General features: G+C 41.1%; 1 protein-coding gene across 1 annotated transcript in view; it reads left to right on the top strand.

The window, feature by feature from the left end:
* Positions 1 to 25,519, top strand: part of dnah7 (dynein, axonemal, heavy chain 7) — a gene marked incomplete at both ends in the record, with an annotated part of 89,011 nt that overhangs the window by 22,871 nt on the left and 40,621 nt on the right. The window contains 25 exons of the mRNA XM_079264138.1: positions 530 to 698; positions 1,125 to 1,227; positions 1,302 to 1,429; positions 1,519 to 1,731; positions 1,944 to 2,042; positions 2,252 to 2,500; positions 3,968 to 4,117; positions 5,841 to 6,023; positions 7,181 to 7,357; positions 7,452 to 7,583; positions 9,699 to 9,920; positions 12,623 to 12,820; positions 14,662 to 14,817; positions 14,946 to 15,114; positions 15,581 to 15,707; positions 17,219 to 17,438; positions 18,854 to 19,480; positions 20,541 to 20,786; positions 21,050 to 21,279; positions 21,432 to 21,762; positions 21,839 to 22,185; positions 23,294 to 23,474; positions 23,629 to 23,814; positions 24,055 to 24,218; positions 24,724 to 24,878. Coding sequence (XP_079120264.1) covers positions 530 to 698; positions 1,125 to 1,227; positions 1,302 to 1,429; positions 1,519 to 1,731; positions 1,944 to 2,042; positions 2,252 to 2,500; positions 3,968 to 4,117; positions 5,841 to 6,023; positions 7,181 to 7,357; positions 7,452 to 7,583; positions 9,699 to 9,920; positions 12,623 to 12,820; positions 14,662 to 14,817; positions 14,946 to 15,114; positions 15,581 to 15,707; positions 17,219 to 17,438; positions 18,854 to 19,480; positions 20,541 to 20,786; positions 21,050 to 21,279; positions 21,432 to 21,762; positions 21,839 to 22,185; positions 23,294 to 23,474; positions 23,629 to 23,814; positions 24,055 to 24,218; positions 24,724 to 24,878 — 5,162 coding nt within the window. The remainder of the gene's footprint in view (positions 1 to 529; positions 699 to 1,124; positions 1,228 to 1,301; positions 1,430 to 1,518; positions 1,732 to 1,943; positions 2,043 to 2,251; positions 2,501 to 3,967; positions 4,118 to 5,840; positions 6,024 to 7,180; positions 7,358 to 7,451; positions 7,584 to 9,698; positions 9,921 to 12,622; positions 12,821 to 14,661; positions 14,818 to 14,945; positions 15,115 to 15,580; positions 15,708 to 17,218; positions 17,439 to 18,853; positions 19,481 to 20,540; positions 20,787 to 21,049; positions 21,280 to 21,431; positions 21,763 to 21,838; positions 22,186 to 23,293; positions 23,475 to 23,628; positions 23,815 to 24,054; positions 24,219 to 24,723; positions 24,879 to 25,519) is intronic.

The raw sequence follows: 25,519 nt of genomic DNA, 5'->3' as shown, positions 1-25,519 counted from the left end.
TTATTTCATGAGATGCGTAAATTTTTATTCATGTGTCGGCTGTTTTTTTCTCATATGATGTCATTCTATGTTTTACAATAAAATAAACAAAAAATAAAAAAATACTTTGATAGCAAGCCGGTAATTATATTTTGGGTAATGTGTTTCCTCCTTGCAGTAAAAGTCAGCCAAGGTTTCTAGGACATTTCAGAATTTATATTAAATCTTTTAATAATTTAAAATTATTTAAAATTATTTTAAAATAAAATAAAAGTATTTTAAAATAATTTAATAATTTGAAATTATTTTTAATTATTTTAAAATAAAAGTATTTTAAAATAATTTTAATAATTTTTAATTATTTTTAATTATTTTAAAATAAAATGTAAGTATTTTAAAATCATTTCAATAATTAGAAATTACTTTTAATTATTTTAAAATAAAAGTTAGGTATTTTAAAATAATTTTAATAATTTTAAATTATTTTCCTTTCATAATTTAAAATGATTAAATTCAGTCTAATCGCTCCTGCATGTTTGGTCTCCTTCAGCACTCTGTTCGGAGCTCTCCACCTCCATTTGGGAGGGGCCCCCGAGGGCCCAGCTGGCACGGGAAAAACAGAGACGACCAAAGACTTGGCTAAAGCTGTGGCCAAGCAGTGTGTGGTCTTTAACTGCTCAGATGGACTGGACTACATCGCCCTGGGAAAGTTCTTCAAAGTGAGTAGATTCTTTCAGTTCGATGATTTCATTATTCATCATTTCAACTCGATGATTTGTTGTAAAAAGCTCCTAAAGATCTTTTACATCTTTTACGTTCACACAAGCTGTAGCTCTGGGAATACCTGCATCTAAAACTAAAGAACACGACGATAGGGATGATACCGGTTCAAGAAGCTTGCTTATTGGTCCTCAGCACCACCGCAGCTATTCATCGTCATGGCAACAGTTTTATGTTGACCTCAGACATGCGACGTCACAGCAACAACGTTAAATGATAGAAACACTAAAAACTACAAACACTTTTTGCGTTGTTGTTTTGAAATGTCCTTTAGCATGTTATTCTGAGCAGTTCCATGTGTCTGCGTGTGTGTGAATGTGTGTGTGTGTGTGTGTGTGTGTGTGTGTGTGTGTGTGTGTGATCAGGGCCTTCTGTCTTGTGGCGCCTGGGCCTGCTTCGATGAGTTTAACCGCATTGACCTGGAGGTGCTGTCTGTGGTGGCTCAGCAGATTCTCACCATACAGAGAGGTCGGTTTTCAGGATCTGTACTCACACACACACACACACTCACACGCGTCACCTAAATGCAACTGTTTCACCAGGAATCGCTGCCAATGCTGAAATGCTGATGTTTGAGGGGACAGAGCTAAAACTGGACCCCTCGTGTGCCGTTTTCATCACGATGAATCCTGGCTACGCCGGACGCTCAGAGCTACCAGACAATCTGAAGGTCTGGCGTGAAAACTTTGTTTATGTAGGAATTTCTCATGTCTGAAATCCCTCATTTTGGTTGCTTACAAGTTGGTCTCTTCTGTCTAGGCTCTCTTCAGGACGGTAGCGATGATGGTGCCAGACTACGCCATGATCGCAGAGATCGTGCTCTACTCGTGCGGCTTCGTGACGGCGAGGCCTCTGTCTGTGAAAATCGTGGCCACTTACCGACTCTGCTCCGAGCAGCTGTCCTCGCAGCATCACTACGACTACGGGATGCGAGCTGTCAAGTCTGTGCTGACCGCTGCTGGAAACCTCAAGGTTTTGCTCGATGTGACCACATTCGTTTGTCATTTCTGTCCTGAAAAAACAAGAGAAATCAAATAATTATCTCATAAAATGCTTCGAGTAGATCTCAGCAGAGACTTCGTCTCAGCCAGAACTATTGAAATAGTCTACAACAGTAAATAAACAGTGAGTTGTCTGTTTTTCTCCTCCTCTCTGATCGGGGATGTTCCTTCTTCCACCTCCAGCTGGCTTTTCCAGATGAAAATGAAGACACGCTGTTGCTGAGATCCATTATTGATGTCAATCTGCCCAAATTCCTAGCCCACGATCTGCAGCTGTTTGAGGTGAGTCGAGCTCACAGCATCGTGATTAAACCTGTTGATTCCACTCGCTTCAACTGGGTGGATGGCTTTCTAAAGTGTGCCGTTTGTCCTCAACATCTGATCATCTGAATGTATTCCATGAATGTGATCATGTTTTTTACTTCAGGTGTTGATGGAATGCAAGTAGATCCTGGATGATTTCATCATATTTAACCTCTTTTCTTTCTCAGGGTATCACCTCTGACCTCTTCCCAGGGGTTAAACTTCCAGAGCGAGACTATCGCATTCTCCTGGAGGCCATCAAGGAAAACTGCAAACTCATGAACCTTCAAGTCACGGAATTCTTCGTCGAGAAAGTCCTGCAAATCTTTGAGATGATGTTAGTAAGACACGGTTTCATGCTGGTGGGAGAACCGTTTGGAGGAAAAACCAGCGTCTACCGCGTGCTTGCTGCAGCTCTTCATGATATTTGTCAAAAGGTACGAGGTCCAGATCTAAGAGACATTCAGAAATAAAGTTAGATGGTCTGGATTTAAGATAAAAAGGCAAAAAGTGGAAACTTTAAGTGAGGTTTCATGTATCGTGTTAATGCCAGCTATGATCCTGTTCAATATGTTGGAAACTTAGGAAACACTTCATAATTTACCCTCAATTTTACGTTCCTTCCAACAAGATGTCTGAGGAAACATGAACTCAGTGGCTGAAAAAAAGAGAAAGACATCCTTGTGTGTCAAGTAAAAGTATATGTGACTGTAACAATTTCAGCAGCCTGAACCCACAAACACTCAGGAAACCTTAGGACTGTCAGAAGTACAGATTCTATTCTATTCTACAGTCATTTAGCAGTGGACTGTCCAGTTGGACGCCGGTCCTTCCACGAAGTGATACAAGCTTTTTTTTATTTGTTTACTCCATTCCCACCCCATAATATCACCTATGTTATAATACAAAGAATTAATACCATAAATTTTGTGGCAAAGAACCAGGCTAAGTTCTCCAACTTTCCAACAAATACAGCTAAACTAAGTGTAGAAGTTCTCCTTGAAGAGCTGAGTCTTCAGCTTGCTCTTAAAAGTAGACAGGGACTCTGCAGAGCGGACAGAGTTTGGGAGATCATTCCACCATCGTGGAACAACAGAGGAAAAGAGTCTGGCTGGTGATTTAGTCCCACGTTGTGGTGGTAACACGAGGCGTCTTTCACTGGTGGAACGTAGCTGTGGAGAGGGAGTGTAGGTCTGGATTAGGGAGTGAAGGTAGACGGGAGCCGTTTGAGTTATTGTTTTGTAAGCCAATTTATTAGGATTCTCGCCAACTCCACCAGCTTGTTTCTCTGTGGGGATGGAAAACAGGTGAGTCTTCTACTACAACAAGCTTAGGAGGTGATTCTGCTGAGTGGCTTTAACGTACCCAGAGCAGAGTCCAGATGTAATGGGTAGGAAGACGTGATCCCAGATCCAAAAAACCAGCCGACGTTCAGAGTTTTAAAATATCAGAGAGGAGGCTGAGTTCCAGACTGACTCAGAAACCAGGAGGAAGAAAACAGGTCATACAAAGGCTATCCAGAATATTTTCTGAGGCTTGATGCGTGCAGGGAAAAACTCTGATGATATGGCAGGCAGAAAAAGGAAGAACTGCTGCTTAAAAAGGCACAGGTGAAGGGAATCAAGGTGCTTTCAGGGAAGCTCAGAGAATCCTCTCCACCGAGGCACCGTGACGGTGACAGTCAGTATCAGAGGCTCATATGAAAAACATGCTTGTCACGAGTAAACACATCCGCCCGGTTTATCTGGGCTGGAGGACTGGGAGGCATCCCGCTGTGGACAGAGGAAGTCCTGCTGACGAACGCCACATTTCTTACCTTCATCCACTGATCATGTCCAAGTTATGCTGTTTTATCAGTCGTTATGTCAGTGTACACAAATGTTTGTGTGTGGTTGTTCCATCAGGGTCTGATGGACGAGAACCCGGTACAGATCACAGTGATCAACCCGAAATCCATTACCATGGGCCAGCTGTACGGCCAGTTTGACCCCGTGTCTCATGAGTGGTCTGATGGCATCCTAGCTGTGAGCTACAAGAGGTTCGCTGCTTCCCAGGTAAGATATCTGCCACCAAACACATAACCTATGTATGTGTGTGACCAAAACATTATAAGGTTGCTTTTTTCCCACCTGTGAACAGGTGTGGATGCGTTCTGTATTATATTGAACTTGTACCTACGTGTTAGATGTCATCTGTAGGATGAAGACCTCCCTCTAATTAAAAATCAGCATGAAAGTCATGAGAATGTTTAGAGTTGACGCTTCTATCGTTGTTGCTCTCTGAGCTGTCTCATTCTGTTTAAAGAAGGTTTGAAGGTTGCCGTGGTTTAAATCTTGTAATAAGACTGATGTGTCTGTTGTCTTCACATTTCTCCTCACAGTCCGCAGACATACATGAAGGTAGAAAACAATGTACGTCGTCTGTCTCTTCATTAGTTTCTACTTTATATCAGATTTTTTACCACAAGTGTAGATAAGTGTACTATAATACCCTTCCTCCTGCCTGGGAGCCGCTGGAAGAAGCTCCAGACCCCCGCCACCCTGTGTTGGAATTATTACGTCGAGGAAATGAATGGATCAGATTTATTTTATTCCTTATTGCCTAACGGAGGAACCCAACCAATCACATGCAATTCAGACAGTAGGAACTCAGCTCTGATTGGTTGATGAGCATGCATACTCCCCACTAGGAAGAAGAAGAAAGTTACAGGTCATCTGCCTCAAGAAACACACTTTAACTACAGCGGTGAAGGCATGTATTTATACACAGAAGGTAGTAAAGTAAAGTGAGATTCTCAGTGCATCATGGGAGATTCCTCAGCAGCCGAGATCTTAAACATATCTGAATACATATCTTTGGGAAAGACAGTGGTTGTTAAACTTATTTGGTCTGAAACTTTCCTGTTTGATAAACTTAGAGCTTGCTTTGGTGGCTGTTAACCATCATCAGAAATACTCAGTATCAGGAATAGTTGATGGTAAGCAACATGGCCAGATGTCACGGTCAGTGGAGGTGTGGACCCAAATGCAGGAACAGGAGGCAGGATGCAGAACCAAGACGTTTTAATCATGTTTAAACACAATGAACCGGCAAACAGAACTGAAACAAAGGCTATAAATATAGACAGAAACAGGTGTAGTGACTTAAACTGAGTCCAGGTAAACAGGAAAGCAAAACAGGAAACAACACAAAAGGGAGCCAAACGGGGAAAAATACAAAATAAAACAGGAATCTGGAACTAAAAAGACAAAAAGTCCAAATCCTGGCACCCAGATATGTAAGTATTATTGGGTTCTGTAATAAAAATAAAAATGGCTTCATGTGATTTTATATCTAATGTATTTTCTTGCTTCTCACATGTAATTTTTACAAAAACAAAAATGACTAAATTTATTACTGACTAAATCTTCTCCTCTATAAATCATTTCATGTGTTTTTCTGGAAAACCTTTCGCTGCAGTGCTCCAGCTCCGCCATGTGGATCAGTTTGGCGTTCAATAAGTGGGATAGTTAAGCTCAGAGTGATCAAAGTTAAATTAACAGTGGGGTTGTAGTTGTAGTAATTTTCCCCATTTTTCTTTCAACCTCATTCCCAGAAAGTTTTGACTCTGCTAAATGTAAATAAAAGCAGAATGCAAAGATTTACAGATCTTTCATTCCCAGTGAAACAAAAACATGTCAGACACTGAAATGGAGATATTTTACCATTTGATGGAAAATCTGAGCTCAGAAAAGCCTCCGTTGAGACACAAGCGTTCCTGCCTGCTGTGTGTCTCAGAGTCCCGACAGGAAGTGGCTGATCTTCGATGGCCCGGTGGATGCTGTGTGGATTGAGAACATGAACACGGTACTCGATGACAACAAGAAGCTGTGCCTGATGAGTGGGGAGATCGTTCAGATGTCACCACAGATGAGCCTCATCTTTGAGCCCATGGACCTGGAGGTGGCGTCCCCTGCAACTGTAAGACTCCTTTTCTTATTCTACAGGTTGTATTTTATCTGACATTTGGGGTTTTCGAACCTGTGAAATCACACAAACACCTGTTTGTTTTACTGGGGATTGAGAACGTTTGAGAACCTCTGTTCTAGATAGCTTTGTGCAGATAAGAAAGGCTAAAACACACACACACACACACACACAGGGATGGTGCCCCCCACCCAATTCCTCAGAATAACCTGCATTTAGTATTATTATTTCAGTATTATTGTGAATTACGAGACTGAAGCCTTTTTTTTTTTTTTTTTTTTTTTAAGCTTAAAACACATAAATTCATTGAGAGAAAACAATTTACACTTCTCAGCTCTACTTTCTTTATATTAAAAATATTTAGTATAAACATGTGGTCTGTGAGCCCTTTATCTTTCTTCTTTATTAGTTTATTAAAACTGTTCTTTTTCCATTATTTTACATGTTTTGTCTGGCATTTTGTTCTTCTGTCTTATTATTATATTATCATCATAAAATGTTTGGTACTGAACCGTTTAGAAAACATAAACCATCTTCTTTCATTAAAGGGATATTCAGTGTGGATGTAATGAAAATGTAAAAAACTGAGTTCCAGGTAAGGAACCTCTTATCATCTCTGCTGCAGAGAGCTGAGAACCTTTTCTCATTCTCTAAGTAGGTTTTGACGCTATGTGTGGCGGCTTGTCCTGCCAAAAAACAAAAAGTGTTCAAGCTTCTCTAAAAAGTTATAGAAACATAGTTATATAAACTTAGAAACAGAAAGGATCTCAATTTGATTCATGTTGAAAATAAATAGATCAGTTTCTGATAAGAGTCCTTTCTGAACTGCAGATCTATAAAGACCTGGACGATGAAGAATTAGTCTATTAAAGTCAATGTTTAAAGAATAAAAAAACTAATTTTTACCTACTTTTCCTCTACTTATTTAGAATTTTTTGAGGTATGCAATATAAACCCAGAATGTTTTTTTTCTTTCATTAAAGTAAAAAAACAGCTGAATAAACATCCTGTAATGGAGGTGATTCCATTTGTTTTTATTTGACACCACCACCAGAGTGGCATAATGTCTACACCTAGTTCACATTGTTTGTGTACTTTAGGAAATAAGAATCACTGTTTTAGAAGTGTTTTGCGCTGCATGTTATTGGCAGGTATCTCGCTGTGGTATGATCTATATGGAGCCTCACATGCTCGGCTGGCGGCCTCTCATGCTTTCCTGGCTCAATACCGTCCCGACTGCAGTCAACGCCACCCACAAAGACCTCATCACCGCCCTCTTTGACCGCATTCTGCCGCCATGCCTCCAGCTTATCCGAAAGGCAACCACGGTGCTGGATTTTGTACCTTTTCAGCACATACGGCACACTATTACGGCTTTGTGTGGAAGTTTTATAAGTGAGTCGTCTTTTTGTTTGAGTGCAGGAGCTGTCCCCGACCTCTGACACCAATCTAGCAAAGTCCCTGATGAATCTGATGGACTGCATGATGGATGAGTTTCATGATGAAGCAAAGATTAAGAGCATAAATCAAACACACGTTTGTTCCTGGTTGGAGGTTTGTGCACAACACCGTAAAACTTGTTAAAGTGCCATTAACATTAAAACAGATGAATACTGGTTTATCCACTTGTATGCAGACTGCTATAAGACTCCATTTCAATGTTGAATGCAGATTCTAAACCTTTTTAAGAACAAATGTTCAGCATGCCAATCTGTTTTCAATCTCAATCAATCTTTATATAAAAAGCACATTTCATACAATACAAATGTAGCGCAAAGCGCTTTGCATCTAAAGCGAAGACAATAAAAAACATTATAACCCATCAAATCCCCCAGATGGAGAACCCATTGAACCCACGAATACACAATATACTACTAACACTCACACATGATCACACAGCAGCACGCATATGCTGAAAGTTATGTAACGAAATAAAACAAAAAATATGGTTTAAACAATTGTAGAGAAATAAAAATGTTAATATGAGCTAACACCATACGTAAAAATAAAAATTTTGTTAAATAATAAACTAAACTTAAAATAAAATAGAATAAAAAAACAATCCTAGCTCCAAAAATAATTATAGAAAAGCTTTACTAAAGAGACACGTTTCAAGTTGCCTTTTAAAGATATCAACACTCCCAGCAGCCCTCAGTTTTAATGGTTTCATCATGATTCAGTGTGCTGTCGTCTCCTGTCTGGTTTTATTTTAGACTATGATTCTTTCACAAATCTGACTGTTTAAATTACATTTACATTTTTACAAAGAGGGAGAGGGAAATTCACTGTTTTTCCAGATAGGGAGAAATTTTTAGGAAAAATATTTGTCGTTTTAATTGTTTTTATTGATCCTTTTATTTGTCTTCTTGGGCGTTATAGCAACAGAATGATGGTCTGGCTACTGAGTTGTTTTTTCCTCATTGAAATCAAGAAAAATGACGAGCAAAAAAAAAAAGTTTTAAACGCTTTTTTTGTTTTTAATCTACAAAAATCAGCAATATCAAAGAATTGTGCAAAACGCAATTTAAATCAAATCGAGACCCAAAAAAATTGGAATCGAATCGAATCGGGACAAAAGCATATCGTCACATCCCTCATGCATATGTCTGTTTTTTCTCTTTTTCTCTCTTTATCTCTCTCTTTTCCCCTTTATCTATGAGCCGTTTTCTTTCTCTTTCCCTTTGTCTCTATTCTATCCTCTCTGCTCCGCTCCAGCAGTAGAAACTCTGGATTACAATCATACAAAATAAATAGAGAAATAAAATAAGAATCCAGAAAACCAAGGGGATCATCATACCAGTAACGCTCCCCTTGGTAAAGTAAATTTGCTCAGCAGAACACAGCATCCAGACATTCTGCTGCTTAAATGCTGGACAAGACACAAAAATAAGAAAAATTAATGCTTTCCCATCACCTGCATTTACAACCAGTCTTACCTGGTGAGTTTTTGTGATGTTTGGATCGAAACAGTGAAATCGTGAGAAGAAAGAATATGGAGGGAAAAAAGTGCAAGAGCTGCTATTTGAAGAGAACAACTGAAATTTGTCATCTTTTTTCAGTGATGCACCCCTTCACAGTGGCGAATTCAGCATCCGTTTTGCATACTGTCTCGTCTCTGAGCTCTAACAAGGCAGAAAAAGTCCGTCTAGTGTTGGTTCTTGTCCTATCTCTTCCCGTTTCCCTTTCTTTTCCTCTTGTCCTCCGGTAGTGCAATGTATAAAATGAAACTCCGTTGTAAAGTGGCGCAGAACAAAGCGGTGAATCACAGTTTCTCAGCTCTGGGCGGTGACAGCTTCATGAATGTACATTATTAATGTCACTTTGCTCTGAAAACTAGTACAACATGCTGAAGTAAAACTTCTACAAGCTGGTATGTGATCAGTAAATGCTGGCAAAATATTCAGTGGGTCTTCATAATGTATTCAGTTACACTTATTTTTTGTTTTTTTATGGAGTCTAAATAGTGAAACACGATCCTGAAACATTCTGTATAACTACATAAAGTTTTTATTTACCGGTTTGTCCGAAGTGTACGCTGTGTCCAGACTACCTCTACTGTAATTTTAAATGCCAAGTTTTACATTTCCTGTTGTTCACTGAACAGACAGATATTTTATGCTCAAACTGATACGATTTAATGATGAAAAGTTGTTTTTTCCCTTTGTGAAGGGTATCTTCGTGTTCTGCTTGGTGTGGTCAGTGGGGGCTAGCAGTAACGATTCAAGCCGGCTCAAGTTTGATGCACTGGTTAGGGAGTTACTGATCGGCCCCCTGAGCAAAGAAGCCTCAAGCCATCATGGCATCCAGGCTACTGTTGACGCGCCGCCTAAACAGCTGACAGTCCCATTCCCCCCCGACGGAACGGTGTACCAGTATCGCTTCATTAAAGAGGTAAGTCTGCTTCTAAAACTCGTGTTGCTGAGATTTGGTTTTAATTTATTTTTGCTTCCTTGTGAGCTTTTTTTGAAAAACATGAATGAGATAAAACTAAATAAACCCGTCATACAATGAAGTAGAAGTACATTTAAAGCACGATTAAGCAACTTTCACTTCTTTATATGCTGCTTCCAAAAGAACAAGCGACATTTTATAGTGATCCGAACCAGTGTTTAAGTAGTTTTATTACTACTAACAGCCTGTTGCAAAGACATAGGATTTGTTTTACAGATGAATTTTTGTATCAGCAAGGAGCTGTTCACCAATTCTGTTCATAACTTATATGGACAGAATTTCTAGGTGCAGCCAAGGTGTTGAGGGGATCCGACTTGGTGGCCTCAGGATTGGGTCCCTGCTTTTTGCAGATGACGTGGTCCTGTTGGCTTCATCTGGTCGTGATCTCCAGCTCTCACTTGAGCGATTCGTGGCCGAGTGTGAAGTGGCTGGGATGAGAATCAGCACCTCCAAATCTGAGACCATGGTCCTCAGCCGGAATAGGGTGGATTGCCCTCTCCGGGTCGGGAGTCAGGTCCTGCCTCAAGGGGAGGAGTTTAAATATCTCGAGGTCTTGTTCACAAGTGAGGGAAGGATGGAGCGTGAGATCGACAGACGGATCGGTGCGGCGTCTGCAGTAATGCGGACTCTGCGCCGGTCTGTCGTGGTGAAGAAGGAGCTGAGCCAGAAGGCGAAGCTCTTGATTTACCAGTCGATCTACGTTCCTACCCTCACCTATGGTCATGAGCTGTCGGTCGTGACCGAAAGAACGAGATCTTGTATACAGGCGGCTGAAATGGGTTTCCTCCGCAGGGTGGCCGGGCTCTCCCTTAGAGATAGGGTGAGGAGCTCGGTCATCCGGGAGGAGATCAGAGTAGAGCCGCTGCTCCTCCGCATCGAGAGGAACCAGTTGAGGTGGCTCGGGCATCTGGTCAGGATGCCTCCTGGACCTCCCTGGTGAGGTGTTCCAGGCACGTCCCTCTGGGAGGAGACCCCGGGGAAGACCCAGGACACGCTGGAGGGATTATATCTCCCGGCTGGCCTGGGAACGCCTCAGGATCCCCCCGCAGAGTTGGCAAATGTGGCTGGAGAGAGGGAAGTTTGGGCTTCCCTGCTTAGGCTGCTGCCCCCGCGAGCCGACCCTGGATAAGCAGCAGAAGATGGATGGATGGCTGGATGGATGGCAAGAGTGCTGTTAGCCAGAACCTGACACATCTTTTCATGGCTTGAAGTAGAAGTAGGAAAGAAGTTCCAGGCAAAATAAACATACTGGGTCAACTATACAGTGTATGTAAGTGATATTCTGAAGAAACAAGGAAAAAATCCAGCAAAGACCTGATGGAAGAGATGAGAGATGCATCCTGACCTTCAGTTGTTCCATCTACTGTTGGTCCATGTCTCATTGGAGACGGTCTCCATGGAAACGTGTTGCCAAGAAGCCAGGGAAACAGCGAGAAGAGTGAGGTATGTCACATGACCGAAGACCCGCGGCAGCAGGTCTGATACTCCCCAGAACCTGGATTTCAACATTATTCAAACAGTGTGGGATCATCTTCTCAGAGGACAGAATAGAACTCAGCCGACATCCAAAGAAGAGCTTTGAGGACCCTGGAGAACGATTCCTGAAGACCGCTTAAAGAAATGACTTTAGTGTATCTGAGACCGTGTTAAAGAAATTAGGAGTAGCAACTTTCCAAAGTACTGTAGTATTCAGTAGTTTTTCTTCACTACAACTTCAGAACCCCGAACATAAAGTCCATCTGGTCTAAATCTACAGTCAGTAAAGTAGCATTTTATGTTTGCTTTACTCAGAGAGCAGGTGGACAAGCTGTGTTTATAGAAAGACACAATTTCCTGATGGCTGTTTCAAGTTCCTCTCAGTTTACTGATTAACTGTTGGGAAGTGAACTGGTGCGGATTCAATTGGAAAGTCTAAAACTGATAAGATAATTGTTTCCCTTTCAATTCAATTCAACTTTATTTATATAGCGTCAAATAACGGCAATGCCAAGACGCTTTACAGACAGAGAAGAAAAACATGAATGATGAATAATGAAAGCCAATTCATAATAGCCTATATAAGGAAACCAACACAAACCAAGTTTTATCCATTTTTTTTTGTTTTTAATCTACAAAAATCAGCATTATCGAAGAATTGTGAGAATCGCAATTTAAATAGAATCGGCGTCCAAAAAATCAGAATCGAATCGCATCGGGACAAAAAGAGAGAGGGGTAAAAGAGAGAGGAGATAAAAAGAGAGAGAAAGAAGCTCAGTGTATCAGGAAATGTCCCTCAGCAGTCTAAACCTACCAACTGAGTTTAGAATAGAGCTAAAGGAAATGTTTAAACTATCATTTTCATCGTCAACATTAATATTAAAATCACCTAGTACAATGACTTTATCAGTAGTCAGCACTAACTCAGACAAGAGATCAGAGAATTCGGTCAGAAACTCTGAGTAAGGTCCAGGTGGGCGACATACTAATGCTTTATGGACTTGTTTCAGTTCAGCTTATTGAATGAATCTATTCATGAGCACACATTCAGTGAACAAACACTGATATTCTTCTAAATAAACAAATCAATGTGTATGTTCATTGAATATTTCCATCTTTAGTCTGGTTCAGGTCTCTTCTTCTTCTTTTTAAACATATTTCTTCAGGGCCCAGGCAGGTGGGAGCTTTGGACTGATGAGCTAAAGACTGCTGCACCCATATCCAAGGACATGCAGTTCAACCAGATCATCGTTCCCACTGAGAACACTGTGCGCTACATGGCACTGATGGAGCTGCTCGTCACCCACCAGAAGCCTACCATCTTCATCGGCCCCACTGGTACTGGCAAGAGTGTCTACATTACAGTGAGTTATCCAGTGTTTGTTTCCTTAATGTGAACTTTGAAAGTACCGAGATGTTTGTCAGACTGAGTGTTCACGTGTGAGATGTGAGGGTTAGCTCAGAGTAAATGCTCTGGATGCAAAATGCAGCACAGTTACACACACAGTGGGAAAAAAATCACCTTGAAAGAATACAGGGCTTTTATTTGGTAAATTGAGTAGTTTTTCTTTACTTTCTCTCTTCTCTCTATTTTGGTTGTCCTTTACAGTCTTTTGTTTTGATTCATGATTGTTTGGTTTCATTTCTGACACAAACCTTTCATGGGCGGGCTCTTTTTTAGAGGCGCATTCTGATTGGCTGGTGAGTTTTTGAGTGACACGGCTGTAGCCCAGACGTTGCATAAACCCTTGTATATGTATACCAAGTTCAGCTTTGAGTTATGTTTACACCCATGTCTGTTTTATCACTACGTGTGCAGTTTGCATCAGTTTCTATATACAAGTCTAAAGTATACTTTTATGGGGAAGTGTTTTAACCACTGTGTGCTGAAAAGTGAAAGTGGCTGAGTTCACGAGGATTCAGAAGTAAACAGTTAACTCATCTTTTAATAGTTTTAAGGATGTTTACATTGTTATGGTTAAGCAGCACAGATGAATGCTGATAATTACAGAAAATGACCATTAAACAATAACAATTCCACAGTTTCAAATTCTTTGTCAGAGAATCAGAAGTAGTTTTCGTTTTCAACTCAAACTTCCCGAGAAAGTGTTTGTACATCTTATTGGGCTACAGCTGTGTCACTCCAAAATTCACCATCCAATCGGAATGCGCCCCTGAAAGAGCCCGCCCATGAAAGGTTTGTGTCAGAAATTAAACCAAACAATCATGAATCAAAACCAAAGACTGTGAAGCGCAACCAAAATAGCGAGAAGAGAGAAAGAGGAAGATGAAACTTCAAACAAAACTACACAATTTAACCAAACAAAAGCCTCGTAATTTTCATGATGATTGATAATTTTTGATTTTGAGATCATTTATTTTACTTAAGATTTAGAAAGTTTTGGTTTTAATTGTTGTTTTTTGCTTGAGTTTTAAAAAGTTTTGGTTGGAGTTTATATAACAAATCTAATTCCATAAACTCAGAGCTGCCTGTAGCTAAGAGCTAACCCAGCTAACAGGAGCTAACGGAGCTAAGTGGCTGAGTTTAGAATGAAACCAAACAATAGTGAAGCAAAACAAAAAACTGTAAAGGGCAACCAAAACAGCAAGAAGAGAGAAAGAGGAAACTGCAAACAAAACTACTCAATTTAAACAAATAAAAGCCTATTAGTTTTCAGGATTACTGATCATTTTTGATTTTGAGATCATTTATTTGACTAAAGTTTTGGTTTTAATTGTTGTTGTTTTTTTTGCTTGAGTTTTAAAAGGTTTTGCTTGGAGATTCTGAAACAAATCTGATTCCATATACGTAGAACTTTAAAGATATGAAATCCAGCTGAGTTTGAGTGAAGTGTGTTGATGCAGGGAATCGTCTAAAACCTGCAGGACTCCAGGATACTTGTCAAGTATCCCGTTTTGGCCGGGAAACTCACGTTTTTACCCATCTTTCCCATATCTTTCCCGTATTGTTAATCTCCTGGATTAGGATATGCAGAGAAAATAAACCGATATGAGGAGACAAACCCCCTCCGTGAAGATTAAACACGCGGCAACCTTATGCTGGAGAGTTTCCCTCATTCTGAAATCCAGAACTTGACAGATATGGACTCCATCAGTAAAGCACCCGGACTGAGGATCACTCCTGTACTGTATAAGGTGAATACTAATAATAATAATTATTTGTGTTCATATTTCAATATGTCAGGATTTCCTGTTAAACAAGCTGGAGAAGAACATGTACAGCCCATTATTCATCAACTTCTCAGCCCAGACCACGGCCGCCCAGACCCAGAACATCATCATGTCAAAGTTAGACAAGCGGCGCAAAGAAGTGTTTGGTCCTCCTCTGGGGAAAAAAATGGTACCTTTACTTCTCATGAAACACATCGTTGGCCTTCACTGACAGTTTAACAGTGTGACGCCAAGTTACCAAGAAGCTCTCCTGTTTTCCATCTGTGTTCACCACAACCTAACGATGGATCTTCTCAGGTGGTGTTTGTAGATGATGTCAACATGCCAGCCAGGGAGGTGTACGGTGCCCAGCCCCCCGTGGAGCTTCTCCGTCAGTGGCTCGACCACTGGAACTGGTATGACATGAAGAACTGCTCCATGATTAACCTCGTGGATATTCAGATCATATGCGCTATGGGACCCCCTGGTGAGTAGCAGCGGGACTTCCATAAAGTTTGTTGGAAATGAATTATCATTACTGCTTAACTCCTGCTTAAACGCTGTTGGATCAGCATAAAAAAAAACACTTTCTTTAGGATTTATATAAATAAATATCCATGAAAGCAGCCCTGCCGACTGAGACAAAGGAAACGGGTGACTCAGGAACGTCTCTGCCACTGTGATGGATTTAGATTGACATCAGCTTCAGAAATGTCCCTCTACTGTCACACCAGCTGGTTAACTAAGCTAATAAGATGCACGGAAATGTGTCTCTGTCGGAAACTGTGTCTCATTATCCTGCTTAGACACACGAATTCCTCCTCAGTGAAGCCAGAGGACTTGCTTTGTCCTGCTGGAAATGGAGGGGAGAGAAAGTTAGATGAGTTATCTGTCCGAAAGGTTTAGTCCTGTGAGATTCTGTTGTTTTCATGTTTGCTTGGTTTCTTTTTCAGGCGGTGGACGAAACCCTGTCACACCTCGGTACCTGCGCCACTTCAATATGATCACGATCAATGATTTTGATGAGAAGACCATGCACACAATCTTCTCCAGGATCATGGACTGGCATTTCACCATACGGTAACTATGATCCAGTCAAACCAGCTTTGCTGGATCTGCAACAGTTTTTGCAAACAAGATGAGAATCTGCTGTCACGTGTTATTCTGAGGTTTTAGGATGAAATAAAGCATCATCAGGACCTTACCAGGTCCTTGTGGAGGAATTTTGATTGTCTTTGCAAAGTAGTGGCATCGTGTTTGTTCACCATGTCTGTTTTCTGCTAAATGAAGTGTTGTCCGTTACAGACGTTATGCCTCATTCACCAGCTGTTCTTTTCTACAAGATGCCGGAGCTGCCTCAGCTAGCTGCTGTCAATGCGGAGAACATGGCATTGTGCATTCTGGTTGTGTTTCCTCCTGTCTGTCTCACCTTGTCATGTCGGGCATCTTCAGGTGTTTTGCTGCAAAGCATGGCCAGCTGGTGGAAATACTGGCATTTACTAATCCAAGAAGAAAAACGCAAATAATTTCATTGTCTAAGAAGACATTTATGAATTTGATGGAGAGTTTTTATATAAAAATAAAAGAGGCTTAGGTCTGTGGTATCTGGTCAGATGCAGCTTTGCCAACACCTGAGCTGCCATGTTGTTTTTAAAGAGAGGAGAATGTTGTCGTAACTCTTCCTAAGAAGCCAGAACTGTTCAGTGTCTAGTCATGAGCTTTAGCGTTTAACATGCTAACTAAGGCCTGAGGAGTCTGAGTCCACTACTGGGACGTCTGGCAGCTGCTGAAGGTTTTCCACATGTGAATAATTTGTCTCAACGTAGAATTAATGACACCAAATACTTTCAAACTGGCTTCATTATTTTTTCTACACTGCTTTGCACTTTGGCTTTGTTTTTATTAGACAAATAAGTCCAGAGTGTAATACAGTTGTGCTCATATTTATTCATACCCTTTCATTAAAGAAGGAAAAAAACAGCTGCCTGTAAAATAAGCTGAAATTGACTAAAGTAGTAATAAATAAAAATTTTATGAAATTCATTACATTATTTTCTAATTTTGGTTCAATAGAAATATATTTTTTAAAAAGCAAACAAATAAGATAATTTAATACATATTACATCAGTCATAAACTAATATTTAGTTGAACAATTCTTTAATGTTTCTGCTCCAGTCAGGTGTTTTCTGTTCCTCTCAGTCAGATTTCTGCACCTGTTGACAGGTATTTTGTCCCACTGTTCAACAGAAAAGTCTCTAATTTGTCCAGGACACATTTGTTTGTTTGTTTTTTTCTTATTTTTTCAACTCAATTAAATGAAAAAACAGTCTTATATTACTAAATTATATTTTTGCAAATGTTTAGTTATTGTTCCTTTTTTTAAGTCTCCAGTTATTTGAGTGACTGTTGTAAATTCAGCTTTTTCTTTAATGAAAGGGGATGAAGACATATGAGCACAACTGTATATGTTAAATGTTGTGAGGATGAATTTCAGATCTTTTTGTTTCTTTGTTTATGTCCTGGCATGTAATATCTTACTGATGACCTTTAGGAAACTGTCTGACTGGAATCTGAACTGTTATGTCTACAGGTTTTCTTTCCCCAAGCCATTCGCTGCTCTGACCTCGCAGATTGTTAGTAGCACCATGTCAGTGTACAAGGAGGCCACCAAGAACCTGCTGCCCACCCCCGCAAAGTCCCACTACCTGTTCAATCTGCGTGATGTCTCCCGAGTCATCCAGGGCATCGGCCTGTCCCGACCAGAGACCGCAGATGAACCCGCTGTCATCAAACGCCTCTGGGTCCATGAGGTAAGGCTGTACATGTGGCGAAGGGCCTCTCAGAGACTGGCCAGGGTTGACCAGGATTTTAATAACAGCTTTGGATAATAACGAGATTCTTACGATGAAGGCTAAAGAAGGTGAGTCCAGACTACAGTTAACAGACAACAATTAACATACATGCTAATGATGCGACACTGTTATTGGGGGGGGGATAAAAGAGAGAGAGATAAAGAGAAAGAAGCTCAGTGTATCAGGAAATGTCCCTCAGCAGTCTAAACCATTAGCAGCATAACTAAGGGATGCTAACCATCCCTAGCTATAGGACTTATCAAAAAGATAAGTCTTCAGCCTAGTCTTAAAGGTGGGGAGGGTGTCTGCTTCCCTAACACTAACTGGGAGCTTATTCCATAAGAGAGGGGCCTGATAACCAAAGGCTCTGCCTCCTGCTCGGCTCTTTGAGACTCTAGGAACCACAAGTAAGCCTGCAGTCTGCGAACGAAGTACTCTGCTTGGTATATAAGGAACTATGAGGTCTTTGATATATAGTGGTGCCTGGTTGTGGAGGGCTTTATATGTAAGGAGAAGGATTTTAAATTCTATTCTAGATTCAACAGGCAGCCAATGAAGAGAGGCTAAAACTGGAGAAATATGATCTCTCATGCTGGTTCTGGTCAGGACTCTGGCTGCAGAATTCTGGATCAGCTGAAGGGTTTTCAGGGCATATTTAGGACAGCCCAGTAATAGAGAGTTACAGTAATCTAGTCTCGAAGTAACAAAAGCGTGAACCAGTTTTTCTGCATCACTCTGAGACAGAATGTCCCTAATTTTGGCTATATTACGTAAATGAAAGAAGGCTGTTTTAGTAACCTGCTTAATATGTGGACCAAAGGACAGGTCAGGGTCAAATATTACTCCATCCATCTATCTATCCATGTTTGTGTATCTGTAAACAAAACATCATACATATATTTAATTAATCTATTCATAAACCTGATCAATTCTATATGTTTTTTATTATCAGTATGTTAAATGCATTTTATATTTTGTTTTTTTTTTTACATCGTATTGTTCTCTTTTTATTTATATTTGTTATTGACTTTCACAACCAGTCAAGTTTCATACTGAATTTAATAGTGTGTCCAAACTTTTGACTAGTTGTGTGTGTGTATATATATATATATATATATATATATATATATATATATATATATATATATATTTTATTTTATTTTATTTTATTTTTTTTTTTTTTTCTTAATGTTTTATAATGTTAAATACATTTATATATTTGCACATATGTATCATCGACCAGATATCTGTAACTGGAAAAAAATTAATCATATGATCAATTTTTTTTAAAGATCTAGAGGTTACGTGAACATAGAATCCCCTTTATTGCAACTGTGACTCTTTTTCTTTCTCTCTTTGCTGTGTATCATCAGGTCCTGAGAGTGTACTACGATCGTCTGGTCCATGACTCAGACCGGTCCTGGCTCGTGGCCCATTTACAGGTCGTGTGTCAGAGTGACCTGAAAGAAAACTTCCACCAACTGTTCAAACATCTGGACAAAGACCATGATGGGAAAGTGACGGAGGACGACCTGCGCAGCCTCATGTTCTGTGACTTCCACGACCCCAAAGGTGAAGACCGTGACTACCGTGAAATCGACAACCTTGACGATCTACGACACGTGGTGGACATGCACCTTGAAGAGTTTAACAACACCTCCAAGGTGCCCATGAACCTGGTGCTCTTCCGTTTCGCAATCGAACACGTCTGCCGCATTTCCCGCATCCTCAAGCAGCCGAGCGGCCACGCCCTTCTGGTGGGGATGGGCGGGAGCGGGCGGCAGTCTCTCACCCGCTTGGCCTCCTACATGGGGGAGGCAGAGCTCTTCCAGGTGGAGATTTCAAAGACTTACGGAACCGCTGACTGGCACGATGACTTGAGGTTAATCTTGAAGAAGTCCACAGTGGGTGAAACTCACGGCGTGTTCCTCTTCACCGACACACAGATTAAAAAGGAATCGTTCCTGGAAGACATCGGTAACCTGCTGAACACCGGCGAGGTGAGCTGCATGAAAGTGGGAATGGAACACATGTTTCTAGACAGGGGCGGAGCTAAAAGGGTAGCCTGGAATCTGATTGGGCAACCTAAGAGCCTTCTCAGGTAATTGACAGGTACTTGAGGAGGAAGATGAAATCTTTCACCAGTATAACTGCACCAGTTTTAGATGAATTCTGAAGGAGTTTGATAGAAATATTCACGTTTGGCTTCATATTTCTAGAAAAGATTTTGTACAGCTGCTAATCTTATTGTTAACTTCAGTAGTTTAACTAATGCTGTAATTATCTAATGTTTTACTCATTTTAATGATTTTTTAAAAAAAAAATTAATATAATTTAATATTCCTTTTTTTTTTTTTAAATATAATTCAATTTTTTTATTTGGTTTAGCAGGGGAGAGTTCACACAGTTGACAATCACAATAAGTGTGTGTACAACATTTGGTGTTAGTTTGTTTTTACAAAGTCTATGCAATACATATATGTACACATATACCCACAGTTACAGATACATACACTTATATTCATACATATACACATATATTTTATTTATTTTTGTCAATCCCCCCATCTCTTCCCCCTTTATGTAAATTGTCAAAACGTTTTTTTTAAAGCAAAACAAATTAAAAAAAACAAAACAAAGAAAAAAAGAAACAAGAGCAGCTTAAGAACATATTATTTAATATTCTAATGCTGTTTAACCTGACGTTAGCCTGAAGCTACATAGCAGTGCTACTTTTGTAGTAGGGCAGCATGAGTTTTAAGATTATGTGTCATATTCAGAAAATATCAATTCAGTTAGGCAAAATTTTCACACGGAGCTGAAATAAACTGTAATGAATTAAGTATCAGTGCTGACTAAGCTGAAGCTACATGATGCAGTTCAATGTGAACAGGAGGATATTCTGAGAATCTGTTATCGCATTCTGCACCCCGGTTCAACCAACTCATATTTCTGTGGGCCTTTTTCAACTTGATGAAAATATTTCCACCATCTGGCCATATATATGACCCCCATGGTCATAAAAACAACAATAAAATGTTTTTTTACTGTTAATTCTAGGTGCCCAACCTGTTTTCGGTTGAAGAGAAGACGGAAATCTGCGAGAAAATGCGTGTCCTGGACCGGCAGCGTGATCGAGACAAACAGACAGACGGCAGCAACTTGTCCCTTTTCAACATGTTTTTAGAGCGCTGTCGCACACAGCTGCATGTGGTGTTGGCCATGAGTCCCATCGGAGATGCCTTCAGGAACCGCTTGAGGCGCTTTCCAGCCCTCGTTAACTGCTGCACCATTAACTGGTTCCAGGTGGGTGCATGGTGTAGGCCCCCGTTGTGTGGCTAATGAGCGTCTCTTACACACGGAGGTGTAAAGACTGGCATGGTGTCTGGCAGTGGGAGATCAGCAGTGGATCCTGTTGCTTGTAGCTTATCATAGTTAATCACTAAACAGAACACACAGCGTATGTTTAGTTTCCCTTCTGACATTGCCAGCAAACCAAATCTGGGACTAAAAGACGACATCTATCTGGTAGTACAGCGGAAAAACAGCGCGTTTCTTCTCCTTAATAGAGCTGGCCTGAAGATGCCCTGCAAGCAGTGGCCTGCCGCTTCCTGGAGGACGTTGAGATGACAGATCATGACCGAGACGGCTGCATAACCATGTGCAAGAGCTTCCACACCTCAACCATTGAGCTGTCAGCTCGTTTTCTGGCTGAATTGCAGCGCCACAATTATGTTACCCCAACCTCATACCTGGAGCTTATTTCCACCTTTAAGGCACTGTTGGGGACAAAAAGAGAGTAAGATTGTGTTATTGTTTACATTGTCCGTCCATTCATTCCTGAAAGTTTTGGTTACTTTATTTGGCTTTAAGTGAGAAAGTTGGAAAGAGTCACAGACTTTTAAAAGTCTCTAATCCTTTGTTCCTTTTTTCTCTTCGTCTTCTGTGAAGGGAGGTGATGAAACTAAAACGTCGCTATGAAGTTGGACTAGAAAAGCTGGAGTCAGCAGCAAAGGAGGTGACTACAATGCGAGTTGAGCTGGAGGCTCTGCAGCCGCAGCTGCTTGTGGCCAGCAAACAAGTAGATGAGCTGCTGGTGACCATTGAGAAGGAGTCGCAGGAGGTGGCTGAAATAGAAAAAGTGGTGAAAGTGGACGAGGCTGTCGCAAACGAACAAACCATGGCTGCCAAAGCCATCAAGGATGAATGTGACGCCGACCTGGCTGAAGCTACGCCCATCCTGAATGCAGCTCTGGCTGCGTTGAACACGCTCACCACTCAGGTAAAACCACAAGCATGTTCTGTGTGGGAGAGGCTGCTTTTAGCGGTGCAGTCATGATCGGTGGTTCTCCCCACAGGATATCACGGTGGTAAAGTCCATGAAAAGCCCACCCACAGCCGTCAAGCTCGTCATGGAGGCAATCTGTATTCTAAAAGGAGTCAAACCGGATCGTGTGCCGGACCCTTCGGGATCGGGGAAAAAAGTGGAGGACTTTTGGGGCCCAGCCAAAAAGCTTCTGGGAGACTTGAAGTTTCTTCAGAGCCTCCATGAGTACGATAAGGACAACATCCCACCAAACCTCATAGCTATAATCCGCAATAAGTACATCACAAACCCAGACTTTGAACCAGAGAAGATAAGAACTGCATCTACTGCTGCAGAGGGGCTGTGTAAGTGGGTCTGTGCCATGGACAAGTATGAGAAGTAAGATGTGACCTACTACTCTTTGGTACTTTGCTAAAAAAAATGCCATCTGTCTGAACATGAGCATCATATAATGTTAGATCAGACAGATTGTTTGTTTTAAATGTGTTTTATGATATTGAGTGTTTGAGAAATGTAAATTGACTTTATGTAAGTGCAGCTGTAGTGGATTTTTAAATACTTTTTAAATTGTACGACTTTTCCTGGGACTGCAGATGGAAACTAGCTAAGGCTAAAATCTTGTGTAACCATAGACTGTATATAAAAGATGGGCGGAGCCTCCGTGACGTCACCCGTAGGTTTCTGAAGAGCTGAATTGAAGCTCGGTGGGCGGTTCCTACCATCACCATCTTGGCAGGGGCATGCGTGTCGTCTCGCCCAGATATACAAATATGGGCAAAGAGGTGGAGCTGAGAGGGGGGCTGTGAGCGTCATGGTGGATGATTGACATCGAGTGAACTCCGAGCTTTCTGTAGCTAAGAGCTAACCGAGCTACCAGGAGCTAACCAGCTAATGGAGGTAAGCGGGCTAAAGCTAAGTCACGTTGTTAACCAGCTAAAAACCGCGGTTGTTCTATGTTCTTCTTACTTGAAGCAGATCGGGTACCTGTCAATCAAAGGGACACGCCCCAAATATGCCGAACTTCGAGATGAAATTACTTTTTAACAGAGGAGTTGTTTATTTCTTCTGTAAACAATCATTTCTGCTGTGAAGTTGGTCTTTTTAACATGGGAGTCTATGGGGATTTGCTCTGTTTTGCAGCCCCTAGTGGATGAAGGGGGAACTGCAGTTTTATGTACTTCTGCATAGGCTTCACTTTTAACCACCGAAGGCTCTGTCCATCTTTCATATACAGTCTATGGGTGTAATGCATCTTTTTATAATGTTTCTTTTACACACGGTCCCTGACAAACTTCTGAATGAATGAAAAAAGCAGGAATTTACTGAATAAAAAAGGTAAAAGTTAATATAAAAAAGCCAATACTTCTATGTACTAAACATTAGCAACAGAACATGTTGTACTTTGTACTGCAAAAAATGTAACATTTATTTCCTTTAGTCAAGTTTCTAACTGAAACATTGTCCGTCTTGTACATGTATCCTCCAGGGCGGCCAAGGTGGTGGCTCCAAAGAAGAAGAAGCTGGAACAGGCTGAGCAAGAGCTGAGCGTGGCCACAGAGGCTCTGCAGAAGAAGCAGGCTGCGCTCAAAGAAGTCCAAGATAAATTTGCAAAGCTTCAGGAGACATTGGAAGCAAATAAAAACAAAAAAGCTGACCTAGAACATCAGGTTTGGAATAAATCAAGACTGTTTAGTTATTGTTAACAAGGTTTCAGTTTTACTGATCAATGAGCCACCCTTTGGTATAACAGTCTTTACTTGGTGTGTTGATGTGGGAAATTCACAGCAGTTTCAACACATTTTATTGTCTTTTGCCCGAAAGGTTGATCTGTGCAGCAAGAAACTGAAGCGAGCTGAGCAGCTGATTGGAGGCTTGGGTGGCGAGAAGACCCGCTGGAGTGAAACGGCCTCAAGTCTCGGACAGCTCTACACCAATCTGACCGGTGACATCCTGATCTCAGCAGGAATAGTGGCTTACCTGGGAGCTTTCACATCCAGCTACAGAGAGGTAGCACAGCCACCAGGAGCCAGATGTTGGAGAGCACTTCATGAACTGAAGGCTCTTTGGAGGCACCATGATGTGGAGTTTTTCTCTAAATGACCCTCGCATGTTCCTGAGACCAAGCTTGAGTTTAAAAGTTGTATTTTTTATAATATTAATGTCATTTTACTGCGATAATGTCAAGAAAGTTGATTTGGTTCAAACAGAAAATCTCTGACACTGGACTGGTTTCATGTTTCTCCCCAGATTCAGACCGAGAGGTGGATGGATCTTTGCAAGAGCAAAGAGATCCCCTGCTCCACTAACATGTCTCTCATGAACACGCTGGGCGATCCCATAAAGATCCGTGCATGGACCATCGCTGGCCTCCCATCGGACAGCTTCTCTAGAGACAACGGCGTCATCATTTCGTGAGTGATGAAGACATAATGCCGAGTGTCACGTCTGGTTAAGCGTTTAGGTGCAGTAAACGGTAACATGACCAGACATCTGCAACTTTATGTAGATGAAGAAGAAAATTTATCCTTTAATCACAATTCTTGTCCTGCAGCTTCGTATGGAAGGACAGTAGCAAATACAAAGCTTTCAGTCCGACGAAGCTGAACCATATGTGTGTGTGTGTCCCCTTCACACCCTGGGTGTATGTCTTGTCTGAGTTTGTACTCCAGTGTATGAGGTGTTTTTCTCCTGACTGCGCCACCTAGAGGCATGTTATTTTTTCCCTTGACCCCCTATGATCTTATCTGTTATAAGGTGGCGCTGGTAAAACTGGCTGCAGGGCCTAAGGTTCAGTTCGGTTCAGTAAACTTGTCGTAAATGTAAATGTCTGTATGTCAAACCCTGGACGAGCTGGTTTAAACCTTGAATTTCCCCTCAGGGGTGAATAAAGTATCTTTGATCTGATTTGATGTACAGAAATGCCAGGCGCTGGCCTCTCATGATCGATCCTCAAGGCCAGGCTAACAAGTGGGTGAAAAACATGGAAAAAGTCAACAGCCTACATATTATCAAGCTGAGCGATGCCGACTTTGTACGCACTCTGGAGAACTGCATCCAGTTTGGAACTCCAGGTGAGTGTTTCTTTTCAGTTTTATTCTTCTGATCAGTTCTCATTATTACCCGATGAGATTACTCTTTACTTTGCACTGAGGCTCCTGCCTCCTTTGCTATCTGCTCTGCATCAGTCCTATACATTCTGATGAGCTTTTATTAGACTTCACCTGCCTCTGCAACATGACCACCTGGGGTAGAGCTAGAAGTTATAAGGTAACAAGATAAATGTCAATAAATGTGTTTATTCAGGGTGAAATCCTTCAATGCTCAGCCCATCTGTGTAGCGTCTGTTGCTTCACACGCTGCTCTCAGAACAAACCTTGTTACAAAGACACACTTCTTGCTCTGTCTTCTTATAAGATACTGATGGGGCATGAAGGGCAACTTTGAAAGAGGAATTTAGAGTTGAAAACAACTCTTCAGTCATTTGAAAAAATCTAAATAAAAACCTGACTCAGCTCTTTTCTTACCAACAAACTGCAGCAGATTATAGAGTTGCTTCTCCTGGCAGGGTGTAAAGTAGTTCCACCTCCTTAAAGCCAGGTAATTAGTAGTTCCACCTCCTTAAAGCCAGGTAATTAGTAGTTCCACCTCCTCAAAGCCAGGTAATTAGTAGTTCCACCTCCTCAAAGCCAGGTAATTAGTAGTTCCACCTCCT

Source organism: Telmatherina bonti, assembly GCF_933228915.1.
Source record: "Telmatherina bonti genome assembly, chromosome: 3".
In the NCBI taxonomy this organism is placed as follows: domain Eukaryota; kingdom Metazoa; phylum Chordata; class Actinopteri; order Atheriniformes; family Telmatherinidae; genus Telmatherina; species Telmatherina bonti.
Note: the sequence above shows the minus strand (reverse complement) of the source record. Positions and strands in the feature narration are given on the sequence as shown.